Source organism: Taudactylus pleione, unplaced genomic scaffold (genome assembly GCF_031769625.1).
Source record: "Taudactylus pleione unplaced genomic scaffold, aTauple2 ptg000709l, whole genome shotgun sequence".
Classification (NCBI taxonomy): Eukaryota; Metazoa; Chordata; class Amphibia; order Anura; family Myobatrachidae; genus Taudactylus; species Taudactylus pleione.
Window position 1 is genome coordinate 2,860,803 of NW_028285111.1, and position 17,686 is coordinate 2,878,488.

Sequence of the window (17,686 nt, forward strand, 5' to 3'; positions counted from 1 at the left end):
GTGGTGATGTTGTCCGATGTGGTTGATTACTGCTTCCCACTCGTGTCTGCAGTAGCCAGTCAGGTTGGCAGTTCTCTCTTACTGGCTGTGGTTAACTTGCAACTTCGCAAACATGCTGTGGCTGCCACTGGTCAAAGTCCAGTGATGCAGAGAGACTTTCTCTGCTCCCACTGGTGAGTGGCTGCTGTGGTGCACTACATTGCTGTCTGCAATCAGCGTGTCACAGGTGTTGTCTGGCTGCCATTTGCCACCATCCGGCGGTGCAGAGAGACAATTTCCGCTCCTGCCGATGAGTAGATTCCCACGGTGCTCTGGATTGTGTGACTGCTGCCACAGGATCCTATGCGGGTGATCACCTCCACATGGAGGGGAGAGCAGGCTAATGCTGGCAATGTTGTAGCGATGGGCACAGTCTTTCCTGAGGAGACGGCGGCTACCATTGTTCCACTCAGCACCTGGGACCTCCCAATAAGTACCAGGTCCAACCCCGCCCCCTCATTTATTTTTCTCCCAGGCAGCCTCAGTGGGCCACCCCTCAGGTTCCAGAGCCCTTAGGCAGCTGCCTAAAGCAAGCTAATTGAAGTGCCATCCCAGAACCTAACCCTAACCCTCCCCCCGCAGCTTAACCCTAACCCTCCCCCTAGTGCCTAACCCTAACTGCTAACCCTCCCCCTAACCCCAATACTTCTATTGGGATGTTGGCGGTCGTGATTCTGGAGCCGAGATTCTGACAGCTGTCGGGATTCTGGCGCCGGGATTTTGAACAAGTTACTAAAGAAAAAATGTGTGACATTAATGTAAAAATTTGCCTACAAATATTAAGAACAAAGAACTCTAAGAGCACAAATGTAAACTACAGGAAAACTGCTCAAAGAAGTCAATTAAATTAGGAGCGAGGGGGACCAGTTGCCGTTGCAACGGTGTAGAAACATAGGCAACAGCAGCTAATCTTGACCCCTCACAGCCCAAACTTGCCACGGAATCATGGATTTTTGCACACACATAGTGCAAAAAAAAAAAATCTACTAGTCTGGTGGTACTGTAAGAGCGGCATACAGCCTCTCTTACTCGCTGGTGCAGCATAGTTGCACCTAATTGAACTGACCACAGAGAATGCAGAAAAAAAATTGTACTGGATGGACAGAAGAAAATACTGGTCTCCTTTAATATACATAGCTGACATTCCTTTTAGTTTCTTGAGTCCTTCAGTCTATATTCACGTAAATGTTTTCACTGTCACCTCCATCTGCCTAAAATGATTAAATCTATCTTTTTTTTATCCTAACAGAGGATAAAGTATGGACAACCTTATATCATGATCTTCTACCTCAAACTCTATTAACGGGACCCAGCAAGGATAAGCGAGTTGTGCTTCAGCTGAATTACAGTACAACCATGGATCAAATCTCTACCATCACTACCAGTGCTGAGAAATGTGAGCAGTATGTTTCGTACTCCTGCAAGATGTCAAGACTGCTGAACACACCAGGTAGGACAGGGTGACTTGACATCTCTACATAACTAGAACTCTGTATAATGATTTGGATCACAAGCGTTCTCTCTAGGCTTCATATGAATGAAATGACATTATCGGCAGTTTAAGAATAGAATTGCTAAACATACATACTGTGTTATCTTATATAAAATATGACTATGTCAACTCTTGTTCTTATGACATTTCACTGCAATGAAAATGTTATGGCAAATGATTTAAAGTGATGATAGAGTATATTTTGCTTTTAAGATAAGAAATAGGCAAGGCAGATTGCACATTACTGAGTTGATGACCCAGACCCATTTCAATAGCATAACCTACAAAGCTTTGAATTCCTTTCAGAGATTTGAAGTCATCTCCATTTACTCAGGACTTGGTCGATCTTTTCATTGCTGTAATTATTCCAAATCCTTTCAATTACAGTTAGCAACCCTGATATACAGTCTATTAACATATATATTATGAATCCTTATTATTTCTAGGTGTCCTTCATATTAAAGCTTTGTTCTATGGCTTGTTAGTTTTAATGTAGTACTCAGACTGTACATTTTCCCACTTGTTATTCAGATTTCAAATTGATGAATGCAAAAAAATATTATAATATCTATGGGGACTTAATTGACATTCCAGCGGTCAGGATATCGATGCTCAGAATACAGGCGCGGCAATCCCGACACTAGTCACAATCCCGGCATCAGCATCCTGACCGCTGACATCCTGACGGTAAGTATTGTGGTTAGGGGAAGCTTTAGGGTTAAGCACTAGTGGGAAGGTTAGGCTGCGGGGAGAGAGGGTTAGGATTAGGCTGTGGGGGGGAGGTTAGGTTTAGGCTGCAGGAGGGAGGGTTAGGTTTAGGGGTAGGGGTAGGATACTTACCAGCAGGTGTCGGTATTCTAACCCAGTCAGGATGCCAGCATCGGGATTCACAGCACTGGGATCCTGAGCGCCGGCATCCCATACCAAACCCTATCTACAGTATGTGCTCATGCTTACACAACTGTATCCTGGTAGAATCTGAATAATTATACCATATTAAAACCAATTTGTATGTGTGGGGCCACACAACCACCTTACAGGGTTAAGAATACAACTAGATTTCACTCGTTCTCAGCTGACTGCCTATAAACCCAAGGCTGGGACAGATTGTGTGCATAATGTAATTTACTCTGTGGTTTCCACTTTGTACTTGTGGTGTGCTGACAGATTGTTTAGTCTATAGCTGTGTGGAGGCGATGTTTGGGTGTGTCTTCAGATTGTGGGTGGTTAACTTCCGATCTCCCTCTTTGCTTCCTGAATTTGACTCCCTGCCTCACATTTTTGGTATGTAATTTTGACAACTTTGTGAATTGTTGGCGGGAAAGACTGGAGTAGAAGCCGTCAACAGCCACTAGGGGTTCATGATAATTCGTGTGTGCAATAAACAAGTTTCAACATGTTTGTTTTGAAAAGTGTGGGTAGTACTTACAATTACAGACAATAAGGCATACTTGCTGACTTTTAATCTGCCCTCCTGGGAGAAGCCTGGGGAGAGGCAGCAGTCGGGCAGTGACGGGGGCGGGGCTGCACCATTTGCGTCATTAGGCCTCACTCCTCGTGGCAAAACACCATCGAATCACGCATATTTTAATAGGGGGCGGGGCCAATTGACGCGATTATACTAGAATTGAGTCATTAAGCCCCGCCCCCTAAAGTCAGACTGTGGATTTCAGGTAAGTTTTTCCCCATTCTGCCCACTTCTCTAGGAAGTGGGCAGGATGCAGGAGAAATGCCTACACTGCCGGCAGTGTGGAGGGTTACCCGAAAAAACAGGAGCCTCCCACGTCTTTCAGGAGTGTAGGCAAGTATGCAATAAGGACCATACAGGGCATGGTCGGTATGGTCACATGAGATGCAACCGTGCCAGTTAACTCGTTAAGGAGCCAGGAAGCATTGACCTTAGTAGAAATGACTCCGAAATGTTGGGGTCCACCAGTTTGTTTTAAGTTGGTTTAAAGACACATTGGGCAAAATGTAATAGGGTGAGGGTTTAGAAAATGTGAGAGATTTGCAGTAAACTATCACACTTTTTAAACTTGGCCAATGTAATAGAGACCGAGAACATGCAAACTCACATGTTTTTAGAATAAAAAAACTCTAACTATTCAAACTCTCATCCAGATGTTTCCCCATTTTGAAGATAAAACTCGATCAATGTGAGCGTTTACTGCTAAGCTCTCACATTTTCTAAGCTCTCACCCTATTACATTTGGCCCACTGGTTTCCTGTCTTCTAAAATTTGTCCAACCTGACTTATAACAGACACTGAAGCTTCTACTTTAATCACAAAGTCTAGTTGGCTATTAATATCTAGTAACAAATGTAGGCATCACTCAAGTCCTTTGTCTTAGTCATTCAGTAATTACTTCATTCATTAGCCTTCTCTCATTAGCATTTATCAGCCATCTCTCAATTCTGAATGTTATATTAAGTAGGATAATTCAGCTGTTAAATGCCCTTAGATCTAATGTCTTCTCTTAGGAGATATTCCTATTTGTTGGTTTATTATTTTCCAACTATATTAAAACTTGTATGTGCTTTGATTTTCTTGGATTCTAAGTCCAGTCAAAATGGTATATGGTCAAAAATCCCATGGTGTCAATTTTAGATTTAAAAAAACCAACAACACAATGGGCCAACTAAAATCTGCAATTTTGCAGTTTGTAGACATGGCACGATTTGGGAGCTACAGGATTTAAAAAGGCAATTAGTCTTAAGGCAGAACCAGTTTTATAAGGTAATTGCCGCTTTAAATCTGGTGCTTATAGTACCAAAGTCATTCCAGTGCCCACATATCACAGGCTATTACATTTGGGTAATTTGAATCCTGTTCAAATGTTTGGATGGGAAGAACTGATTGCCAGCAGCTGACTGTATTAAGATTTCTACAATGGCTGGTTCATCTTTCATTTCTCCACCTTCTACTGTCTCTCCATATTGCAACCAAACCAATTCACTGGTACCTGCAAAAAAATACCAGTCACCAATGGTTGCTTTAATATTGGTGGCTGATAATTATTCTGCCTTACAGTAGCCACACAAACTTTCCCCACCACCAGTTACAATTGTTATTCCACTACTTTATGTATCAATTGTTCTCGTAAATTGTAATTTAATGCGGGCAGCACCATCTTTACCTTATATTTTATTTCATTTGTTTGTATTATGAATGATCCCTCAGTGTACATTACTGTGTTATATGTCATATAAATAAATGATGATGATGACAATAATATTAGTATTAATAATATCCCAATCTGTCTGTTGAATGTTTCTATTCAGCTAATACACAGACATACAAACAAATATTATACTAGAAAAGTATTTGGGCAAAAAAATAGAAATAAATCAAATATCATCCAAGAAAATAGATAAAACAATGATTGTTAGAGCCGAAAAGCAACTCCGTCTTAGATGCTTAATGATGAAGTTTTATTTTTGACAGCGTTAGGAGAAAGAGACATATAAAAGCTAACATATTCATGGTTACTGAGGTATTCAGCTTTGTTAGTTATAATTCAAAGAAGCATGAAAATACCCTGAAGTGATTGAACACGGTTTTGAAGGAAATAGGGGCCCCAATCTAAGAGAGGCATAAGGCGTCATTGATCCTGAAACGGATCCGATTGTCATTACTGGAAATAGAAACCTATATTATATGTGTGTAGTTCTACATTCTTGATTTTACATTTGTTTTTCAGAATTGATTTAAGTTGATTTTTTTTAATGCTTTAGGCTTTTTTTCCTCCGTATGCCATATCCAGAAATGAGGAAAGTGAGCCATTCCTCGTGCAACTTATAAAGAAAACAATCTATAGAAACACTTCTTACAATTCAAATCAAGTACTATAAATTAGGAGGCATTTTAGGAGGACTTTAGCAGTGTATCTGAATCATCATAGTGTTTCAAATATGCTAATAAAAAGTCATCCTTCTGGACACAGCCTAGCTATCAATATAAGATAGCAACTACAGTATCTTCCAATAGCATTTCACTATCAGCTGCAACTGCCAGGGAAGTTTCAAAATATCATTAACACATTATATAAATTTGAATATACTAATTTTTGGATTGGCTTAGTCCATTTGGATACTGATAAACCACATTGTGGCTTTGTATAACATAATTCAGAAATAATTGATTAGAGGAGGAAATGGTTTTCCCAGATCCATATCTTGCATGACTCAATGAAGTTGATACAGAGTTAAACACAAGTTAGTTGTGCGGACAGATTTTATGGATTCGCACAGAGCACAATACAGAGACAATTCATGTACAACACTCAGTCACATCCCTATTTGTGGCTGAAAGGGCATAAGTGAGTAGTAACATGCCATTCACACTTAGGCTAGAAAGGGTGTGCCCATGCACTTGCATGCTATGCAGGTTGTGCATATACGTAATTATATCTGTTTTCAGGCACATCTTTGCACCAATTATAGGGCAGGTGGAAGTGTGCACAAATAATGATGACAGCTATCAGATCAAGTGCATGGATACGGTGCGAGCACATAGATGCATTAAACGCTGCATATTATGGGCAGATATACACATTCCCATTCATGCATGGAATGCAATTTTAAGTGCAATTGTGATAGACATGCATGCAACTATGCATTGGCCCATTTTCCTTTATTTAGCTTGGAGTTTGCTTTGTTGTTAGGTGAAAAACAATGTAGTTAGGTTACACATCTCTAGAGTACATTTCAAGTTACAATGTAAAGAAAAATTCTTGACAGAACATACAAAATAATTTTTTACATTTTACTTGAAAGTAAATACTTGAAATGATATGTGACAATACAGGTGCCCTTAATATCACTAGTTTTACATATCTACCTTTAGTAAATTACTCTACCAGATTGATCCAGTTACAAGTATAGTACATAGGCTAAAAAAGGAACAGCAAGTTATGTGAGAGTAACATTTTTTAATATAGATAAGCCTTGAGAATATGTACAAAACTGGAAGATTCCTTGGGAACCAGAACATTTTCAATTGTAAAGCAATTATTTAAATTATTATATTAATAAAAGTACATTTTCTTGGGCTGTGCCTGTGTGACACTGCTGCTGTTCATGTAAATTATTAGCCCTTCAGTATACAAATAATAGATTGGTAAAATACTTTAGTGGTAATGGTACACCCCCTTGGGTAACACTGAGCAATAGCCTTAGGGACTTACATAATGCGAAATACAGATTGCAAAGGGCAACAAAGAAGAAACCAGAGCACTCTTATGTGAATCAGGAAAATGTTTTTTCTTTGTTGTCCTTCACAATCTTTATTTGAAATAATACTATATTAAACTTTGGAAGCCAACCTAAACTGATAGACATCTACGTCGCTCTTACTAATTATTCCTTCTTACTTTTATCGCTAGTGCAGATTCATATGACACTAAAAACATGCACACATTCAGTGGCCTATGAAGATGTGCAGGTGGCTCATCTTCTGGACACTGATTTGGAGGGAAAGACATAACATTAACATGCACTCTTTCTCACTCTAATAGATGGGGGTCTGAACACTGTTCTTATGATATGTATGATCATAAGGATAATATGATAGGTTATGGATGGCCTTCTTATTAGCCATTAGTCTAAACATTCACTCATTCCTAAAGGATGTAGTCAATAACGTGACTGCAGGTCAATAGAACCTGATAGTGAGTAAGTGGCCACTCCTGTGCTAGGTTAGTTAGCACTACTACTCATATCACAACTCACTCACACTTATATTCCACTCCTTTATTTCTTCATTTCTAATTACTTAAATCAACTCTAGTTAAACACAGAGTTCTCACTGTTGTACTTACTGGAACTTAGAATTTACCTATTAACATCGTACTGAACTGTGACCATGGATTTTACAGGTGTTCTTATTGTTGAGAATCTACTTAAAAGGACTATGACATTCTTCTCCAAACATACTATAATATTCTTTGGGGAAAGTGCTAGTTTCACAATGACTATACCATAATAAACACAGGTCTAGAATATTTGCATAAATAGCTACAAGAGATATCCTGATCTTAAAAAAAAATCTGATGTAAGAACTTGTGGAATTTGTCAATGTCTTTCACAGCTACTACTGTATGTGTCTGTACTGTACAGTATGTAGAGTATCTCTCTCATCATTACTTAACTCTACGCAATGTTCCCATGCTAATGGGCACAGGGAATCAGCCTCTCAGTAAAAAATAACAGTTACATGATTTCCTCTTTAGGCCGGGTACACATTAGGTCGACCGGCAATTGTGCAGATGATTCCCTTCACCCCACCCCAACACAGACTACCAATACACACTAGCTGATTTAATGAACAATGGAACGATACTATGTTCTGTCCTTCATTAAAATGCACTGCCGCATACAGAACATGATTCAGTTTGATTGACTATGCAGCATGGGTAATCAAACGATCTCATATGTCATCCTCAAGAGCGTGCAATTGAGGGTACACACTAGTCTATGTAGACAATTTGTTTTGTCCAATATGACAAATCATCCCAATATCGTCCTAATGTGTACCCACCTGCTCAGCTTACTATTCAGCACCTGTGCACCCATGAACAGTGACCTTCATGGACAGGTGCATAATGTATAAGAAGAGGCAGTTACAGTACGTGGGGTGGAATTTCGTTGTCAGTGTCTTTGTCTCTGTTAGTGTAATTCAATGTCTTTGTCCAGGTCTGTGTAATTTTGTCTATGCCAATGTTAATGTTAGTCTATGTTAGTGTCATTTTGTGTCTTTGTATTTTATATTTAAGTGTTTAATACAAGAAAAATGCACCATACTATGAAATGTAAGGCTTTGTAAAATTCCCTGTACCATGACCTACATATAATTGGTGGTCTACAGTCTGCTGCCTGTTACGGTCACTAAAAGCTACAATAACTTCTAATATCCTTATTACATTGTAGAGTTCCGTTAGCCATATATAAAACATAACCAATTGATAAGGAAAATAGCTGACAATTAATAATAATAAAGCGGCACTTCATTATATCCACAAGATGTAGCAATTGTGCAGTTGTGCTGCCCTGATTATGTGAGCAGTTACATTCTTTGGCTCTTTTTCCTGTGTCATTTTAACTCAGACTCCTATGGATAATCCACTTTGTCTTAATGATCACAGCAGAGGATGTTTTAAAAATGAAAATCTCCTACAGAGGTCAGGGGTTCTTTTGGAAATGCATAATTTAAACATGTGGTGATTGCTCATAACTGTCAGAGCAGTAAGTTGTCCCAAGGGTTACTGTACATCAGCACCAGTTTACCCTCATTGTTCTTGTTAATGGCTCATAAAAACTACATACTATATTTATATCTTGGAATGAAGAATGATTGTATTGGTTATCAAACAATAGCTCATCATAAATGTATCTATGACAGGCTATAACAGTTTCCATTATTGATTGATTTAATGTGCAATTCAAATGAACATTATATGGTCTGTTTTAAATAAGTGGATGTTATAGAATAATTTCATCTTCATTTTGAAAATTGGAACAAATAACCACTACTTACTTCAGTTATAGGGACTTTCCTCTAGCACCCTGTCATGTACATTCTTGGATGTCCATGATTTTATTGAGCTCTTTGCAATTATACCCAAGTCACACCTTATGTTCCCTTTACTCCCTGATTGCTATTGTGGTGTTTCATGGGTCTGATGTTAAGTGTTCCAGCACCAATAGCTATCACTGTGGTAGTATGAAATGGCCTGAAGCGGTACAATGATAAGATGAGGGACCTATGGTTACTCATCAATTGGACTGAGTGCAGAGAATAGGGTCTCAAGGAAGTACTTTAAATAATTCAGTTAAATGCAGCAAGAAGAGTCCCTTTTAAAAGATGAAAGTGGAATTATCCCTGATAATTCTGGATACTGTGATATGACGCAATCCTTATTGATGTACAAAGTAATGAAACAATCAAAAACTCACAAGTTATTTCTTTTAGATGTTTAATATTTTTTGTTTGATCAGTTATTTTATGTTTATGTGTTTTGAACCAAGTTTTTGACTTTTTTTGTGATTAGAAAATATTTTTCTCTATTTATACATTAATACTATCAGCATCTACTTGCAGCACTGGAAGCTTGATGTCAAAAGCTTCTTTCTAAACCTTGCTTTCTGAACATGTGAAGAAACAGTTTGCACCATGGAAATCCTGCAAATGTCACAAGTTTTTGAAAAGCTGAAAACCATGTGCTCATAATCACATACCAGTAGCGCATGCAGGGGGGGTTTCTGAGTACCCAGTACCCCCCTAACAGCCTCGAGAGCAGACGCCATGTTATTAAGCCCAGCCTCCTCGCAGAAAAATGCCACAATACGCTGGTTAATAAGGAGGAGGTGGATTCAATATTACACAAATCTATTAGAATCGCGTCATTTGGCTCCATCCCCTCTAGATTTACCCGAGAATCGTGGCATTTTGCCGCTAGGGGGAGGAGCCTAATGACATGGTGCCAGCCTGCAGCTGCTGCAAGGTAAGTGTAATGTATGTGTGAAATATGTATGTGTGTAAGGTATGTGTGACATATGTATGTGTGTACATATATGTATATGTGTGTATATATGTATATATGTGTGTGTGGAAACCCCTCTGGAAAAAAACTGTATTTGCTCCTGATATACTGTCAGTCAGGCAGTGCTGGAACCCAGAGTGCACTCACCTAGTACGATGCTTTTTGTCTGTAAGCTTTCCGCACTCTGCTGATGTTCTGGTTCCTCCTTTCTGCTAATTCTCTTAGAGGCAGCTCTGCGGCTCTTCTCACATTTATAAGCTTCCAGTCATGGGGCTGCAGATGTCACTGAAGGGGCCTAATTTGAATTGCTGAGCAAATTTATATCTGCCTCTGGCACTAGGTAGATGTCCAGCTACTCAGTTTTTATTATGCCGATTACTGCTTATGACCAGACTTGTTTCCTCACCTGCTCCTTGTCTCATCCTCACCTGCTCCTTGGCTCTGTTAGACCTTCTCAATTCCAGACCTTAGGTTGTGATCTTTCCATTCTTTCATTTGCTCCACTACAATCATTATGTGAGATTCCACCCCTTCTTTTATAGTTAGTGGAAATCCTAGCTGGTAGTATGAATCCACTTATCTGTACTCATCCTTGGCACGATACAACTAATAATATGAAATCTGTGCATTTCCCTTACAATTTACCACTTCTGAACCTCTCTGAGAATATATCTTTTCTCCTTCAGGAATTGCAGATAACGAGTCTTGCACACACTTCCAGTGCCTTCTTTACAAAGCACACTGGATGTGTGTGTGTGTGTGTGTGTGTGTGTGTGTGTGTGTGTGTGTGTGTGTGTGTGTGTGTAGCTTTTCATTACATTGCTGTAGTAAATGTGTTCCTCTGCTTAAGTGCAACATGGACTTGCAAAATGGGTGCCTCTCTCATCATTTTCCTGTCTTCTGGGATGCTCAGGGAACCACTACATTTTTGGGGGAGGCCCACAAACTGCTGGAAGAGTAGGGCACTGTCCCAAATCCCGCACACTTTCTAGTGAAATAAGAGGGACCATGGGCATTAGGACACAATTCTCTACAAATCATGTTATCATAGCTCTGTCCCTCTGTGTCATGCTGCAATTTGCAGAATTTTACAATGGAGTGTGGGGCTAAACAAAATTATTTGCCCAATCCATCCTCTCCAAAGGTGGCAAACAATAAAAGCTAGCAGCTATACCCCTCTACATGGCAAAATTCCTACCTGCAAATGCATTCTCCAAACGCCGTACTCACATTTAGATAATCACATTCCACAAAATAAAATCTAGCTTACCAGACTTCCCTTGTTCTGAATAAACTACTCATGCTTCACCAACTCCATCATCTCCTTCTTATGCTCCATAGACAAGATCGCTCTGTAATCTTATTCATTTTGGTGGAAATTAGTTGCATGGTAGAATGAAAGGTGATTTTTCATTGCACTTTGGCTGTGTTATGTGTCCTAAATAACACCCGGCTTCCACTTACTGGGCCTGTTGGCATCTGTCCTCTGCTTGCTCTCTCCACTCCCTTCCTTATATCACACACCTTTTTCAATGTCAGTGCCATCCTCAGTCTGTATAGGGACAGGTTAACTGCACTCCATCTTTCTTGTAGCTGCGGTCAGGTAACTGTTATCATCATGGGGCAGTAACTTTGAATTTGCTGCTGCTATTCAAAGCTCATACTGACAGTTACAAGCTTCCAGAGAATTAGGCTTCACTCTTCTAAACTCCATTGTTCCATTATTATATTGATCCTCATGTGTATGATCCAAACTGTTTTTCCATTCGCTTTGCTTTGAACTGTACATTCCTGACCAGAACTGTGTAATGACTGATGGATATCAGTTGGCGGCATCTCAATCCTGATAAAAACAGAGGATCTTATGATAGAAGGTCATGTCAAAGGACAACACTACAGCTTAGCAAAACAACTCGCATGAGGGTTCAGAATTGCAAAACACTGAACATGTGGTGAATCTCTATGTTGTCCTTGATAGTGGCTTGATACTTAAATATCAGGTGTCAGCCATGGTAAAATTTAATTCTTTCATCTGAAGAACGTGTTCAGCAATAAGCACTTGATTCCCTCAGAAGATCTCCTAGTACTCATACATGCATTTGTATCTTGCATTTGTATCATCAACCTTGGACTACTGCAATGCCCTCTACCTATGTCTCTTAGCAAAGGAATTATACTGCTTGCAACTGGTACAAAAGGCAGGCTATAACTAACCAGGCCGATTCCGGCCACATAACACCAATTCTCTATTCCCTTCACTGGCTAAGATGGCAAATCTATTTAAAGATTGGCTTACTGACTTTCAAAGCCCTACATAACCAAGATCCAAGGTATCTGAAGTAGTCTCTGATTCCTTACACCTCCATTCGCTTACTTCCATCTGCAGATGAAGGCCTATTAGCAGTACCTAGAATCTCCTATAATTTATTTGGGAGTGTAGCTTTTAGCTTTGCGGCTCTGACGCTCTGGAACTCGAATCCTCACTCAGGCCTCCACTCTAGAAACTGTCAAAAAAAGACTCAAGACTTACAAGTTTATGCAAGCGTTCTTTAGTTTCTAGAAAATACAATTAGTATTTTGTGATATTTAAAATGTAGATATAAAGCACTTTAAGGCCTATTGGGAGAAAAGTGCTATATAAATAACTATTATTATTTTTATTTTCTCCTTATTGGCATTGTACCTCCTGTTCCATTATCAGTGCACTGACCCCTGTGTTGGTTTTGGTTCTGGATCTGGATTCATCTTAATTTTTTGGTTTTGGTTTTGCAAACCACCCTCAGGTGTTTTGGTTCTGGATTTTTTATTTTGTTTTAAAATAGATAAAAAGTTTCAAAAATAGCTGAAATCATGTAATTTATGCAATCCAAAACCCGAAATTTGGATTTAAAATCCAAATACGGAAGTGCGAAAAGATCAGAATCGCTACACGGATTTACCCAGATCTCCTCGGGAGATCAGAACCGTGTCTCAGATTTATCCGGATTCACAAAATTCGGGTGTATTCGGATTTCTGGCACACTGAACTGCACATCTCTACTACCCTATCAATAATATTCACTGAACCAATGAAGGGGGCCGTGACCTGTGTGCGAGGCACAGCTAAATCCATACCTTCTTGTGGGTGTCCCTAGGGATCACCACCAGTATCAACTTTGAGCCTCTGTTGTTGGTTATGTCAATCCCAGCTGTTAGATGGAATCTATATATCAGTCCTGAATTGTGACATCTTCACATTGTTCCCCTATTCTGCTATTGGCTAAACACTCACAGACCAATTCTGCAAAAATAATGCTTGCTTGCTTTGCAGCATAACATTTCATTGTACTTTCCAAACCCAGAGTGCATTAGCAGGATGCAGAGTAGTAAATCGTTGCACTGACAGTAGTACTGTAGTACATGGGCAAAAGAAAAATACAACATAAATCTATAATTATGAGTGAAAAGAATTGTAAAATAAAAAACCTTTTAATAGCAGCAATTAAGCTAATTTACTTGCAAACAATGAGTTTCCTTTCATTATTTACTTTAATTGTCCTATCTAAACCTACTTCCATACATAGCGAAGACAGATACACCTAACATATTGCTGATGGTATAGATCTACAATTATGTCTACAATCCCTGAAAACACTGAAGTTTTTTGTGTTTCCTACATTTACAAGGTAAATGCGAGAGTTATATTTTTCTTATTTCTACTCAGAGTGGTAGAAAAGTAGATCCTTGGGCAACTAATCATAATTTCAAAGTAGATGATTCTCACTTAAACCATGGAAATGCCCCTAGTAGTTAAGTATTTAGAGCTACTTATAGTTACAAATGTAAATATGGTAGTCAATGTCAAATCAGAAAGAAAAAACATTCCATGTGGCAGTGTAGGAATCTTTTCCTATTTACTAAAATATTCTGGAGCTTTGTCTGTTGTGAAATTCATGAATTTAAATGGGATTCTAATCATTACACCTGGCCATGCTGTTCATTACCTGTGAAATTGTTTTTGTATGAGCACTTTACAATTCTCAGCCTGTTATTCCTATTTGAGATGGCAACAAAGGAGCTTAGAATACCAATTGGTATAGTTTTGTTATATTTAAGAAATTTCTTCAGTTCTTTGTTTTTATATATTTATCATTCCAGTTCCTTTAACATATTACAGTAGTAAATATAAGGACATACTGAGAAATGAGCCGTGTCATTGTTCTGAGTGTAAAGAGCACTTCGAATTTTACAGTATTTTCAAGATGTATTGAATGAAATAAGGTGGCAATATTCCCTAAATCAAGAATCGTAAAATGCTAAGCTTAGTTACAACTTAGGGAACATTAGTGAAAGCAACTCCAATCTGAAGTAAGCATAGAGTGTTGTCTGGGCTGTTTGGTACAGCCTTACTCTGCCATCCATAACATTCTCCAAGGTAGGATCCCTATTAATAAAACACACAAATATTAAATAGGAGACAGCTTCTTAAATGTTTGGTGGTTTATGCAACAAGTCAGGTGCTAATTAGGGTGGCTAATCCTATAAAGGCAGCTGTTGGGATGGAGTTAGTCAGACTGCAAGGTATAGAACAATATAAACAATATAATTAAATAAACAGCGCACAATAAATCTTAAAATCAGATACAACCCAAATATAATGATCAACCAATCATGCAGAAACATATATAAAAGGGAAAGCATTTATTATACACAAATAATAAATGCTTAGTGTATAAATAATATAATAGTACATATAAAAATTCTGATTCAATAACCATAAAATCATAAACTGACAACAAGGTTGCTATTAATAAATAAAGACTAATGTAATGCTTACATTGTAAACTACATGTGAATGCAGATGGAAATATATCTAATTAAGTAACATTAAAGATAAACATATGTCTTCCCCTTTAAAGAAATCTAATGTAAATCTTCATTTTCAAATCATCAAAATATGCAAATATGTGTGTTGTGCTGGAAGCTGGGACTTGGACTTTTATTTGCACTTTCATTAAAGAATGAAATATAACAAAAATGAAAAATAAAATATTACTTTAATGTATTTTAATAACAAAGCAGTTTTTCTGTCTGGAGTCTCTGCTATTGCTATCCTGAGATGGGAGAGCAATAGGTGGATAGCCAGCAGTGCTTATAGCACCACTGTCCCTGTTAACTAGGCACCTTTCAATCAAAAGCCCTGACAAAGGTGATATCTGATGCTGTCAGTAGCCGGAAAAGGTCTTGTTAAATTGGGAAAAGAATCTACTGTGAAAACACCCATTTACACTCTAGAAGGGGCTTTCTCCCTTTAATAAACAGGGCTTTAAATCACAATGAGTACCCAGAATGTTTATCAACTTAGCAGGGAAACCCGGTGCTATTACGTGAATGTGGGGCCAAAAGGGCCGCTATCCCACTGAATGAGGTGTATTTACAAATGCATATTCCTGTATGTGGTGTGAATAATAAGTACAAAAGGAATCCCATTCAAAGCTGTTAGTATAATAATTTTAAGTAATAGGTTTTACTGATAGATGTGTATACTGTAGATGTTTAATCTCTTACAGAGGCATAAAAATATAGCGCCTACATAACTTTTATTAAAATAAGTTTAATTAACTTCTTTTTATTTTGTTGCTGTCAGAATTCAAATATCCTTTTGTAGAATTCATGTTTACTAAAAGATTTAGTTATTCGTTTAAATGAATAAATTAACTCTCGTACATTTGCAATATATGGTAGAACACGATTTTATTTTCTAATCAAAAAAGTGAATGGTTCTTGCATCTGTCTGCGCAACTGAATATTTTAAATAATTGTGTACAGTACTTTTTAGTGCTTTTCTCAAAACTTTGGGAGATGATAAAACAGTGAAGACGCTGTAGCTCATCTCCAACTCATTAAACATACAACATAATTTCAGGTAAATGCAATTACTGAACACATGATTGTTGTTCAACAATTTATCTATGACTCAATTACAAACACAGACCTTCAATTCTGGTATATTCATTACAACAATATGAAGTGCACCACAGGCTGCTCATTTTGAGGAATCTTTAAGAAAAATCCTATTACAACACAACAGTTTAACCCTTTACAATTAGTGGTGAATCGACTAATGTGGCTGAAAGAGTTGTGGCCACAATGTTTCTCCATTCGATTACAAATCCGCATTAAGTTTATGTGGCCATCAATGGGCGTTAATGTGGCTTTTAGTTCACTAACCCTCAGTAGGTGAAAAGTAGGGAATAATTGTTATTTTAAGATACAAATGTTGGAATTTGTTGTAAATTCTCTAGTACAAAATTAATAAGAGGCATTTAAATCGCATAATTTGTCCAATAATTTATGTGGCAGAAAAGGGAAGCATACATAATGACGTCATTTTGTTTGGTGTTTTTCTGTATCAAGCTCAAGAAATGTTGAATTATGTGGAACATGTTTTTTTGGGGTGTTGCATACTGTAGATGGGAAATCTTTTTGATTTTTTTTTTAACTTGCACATTTTTTTCCCCAATAGTTTGAAATTTGATATAGACAATTAAAAATCAAATCACAAAATAATCTACAGGCTGTCATTTTATGAAAAGCACTTGTTTAGTATAATTTTTCCACTGTTGATAACTTTTCCACTGTTTGATAACTTTTAAGAACACCAAATACTTTGCTTATGGCCACTAATAGCCTTCTATACTGTGATATGATCTTGTTTGCTCCTTTTTAGGGCTCAGGGTGTTTTTGCATGTTTTAATGCATTTCCCACAGGTTGCACCATGTAGAACTACTGCACGACATTGAATAGGCTTATGCAATTGAATTGGGCAAATTAAGTGATCATCCCCGTCCCCGTCCGCCACAGTGAATACTGCAGTATTTTATTTACCAAAAACTTTAAGCAATAGCAGCAAAAAAATATATACAGTATATGTTTCTATAAATTATTTATTTTCCAAAAAAGTTTGTGTAAGCCTTCTGTTTTGTATCTAGAGAAAAACAACATATTATCACTAGAGTACTTAACATAATGAAATGACATACACATAATCTAAACAGAAAAATATACTCATTTAAAGTAATACACATCATGATTTTTTTTAATTGTGATATAGTTAGAGCTATTCTTAAATATGAAAGTAGAAACTAAATTAAATATAATAGCTTAGGATCCCAAAATCCTCTGGTGTGTCAAACCCTCATTCTCTCAATCTCCCACATTGCCAAAGAACCCATTGTCTCTGTATTACTATACCAAGTAGTGAATCTAAATGCGAACATAAAGGCTCTCAATTCTTCCCCAGTGAAAGTGTAAATTATTAATGGATTCCATATTTTATAAAACTGCTTAGTATTTTGTTCTAGATGTCACTCTGATTATTTGATAGATGTGAGTCTGGTCAATAATTAATTCAGTAGGGAAATGGAATGAATGGTTTGGCTGGGGAAATGATTCTTCCTCTTGGTGAGACTAAAAGTTGCTAAAAATCAAATTGTAATATCCATGATGAAAATTAGTACATACAAAACCGTAAGAACTGGCTAAAACTCCTGCACAAGGGTAGTCCCAAATGTAATGTTTGGTTTTAGGATTCAGGATTTCATATAGTCATTTAAATCAGCAAAGCCCAAGTAT

The 17,686-nt window shown here is 37.7% G+C and overlaps 1 protein-coding gene across 1 annotated transcript in view; it reads left to right on the top strand.

Moving 5' to 3' along the window:
- Positions 1–17,686, top strand: part of LOC148477523 (contactin-associated protein-like 2) — a 1,966,667-nt gene that overhangs the window by 1,497,666 nt on the left and 451,315 nt on the right. Inside the window, exon 13 of the mRNA XM_088456633.1 lies at positions 1,289–1,489. Within this exon, the coding sequence (XP_088312759.1) occupies positions 1,289–1,489 (201 nt within the window). The remainder of the gene's footprint in view (positions 1–1,288; positions 1,490–17,686) is intronic.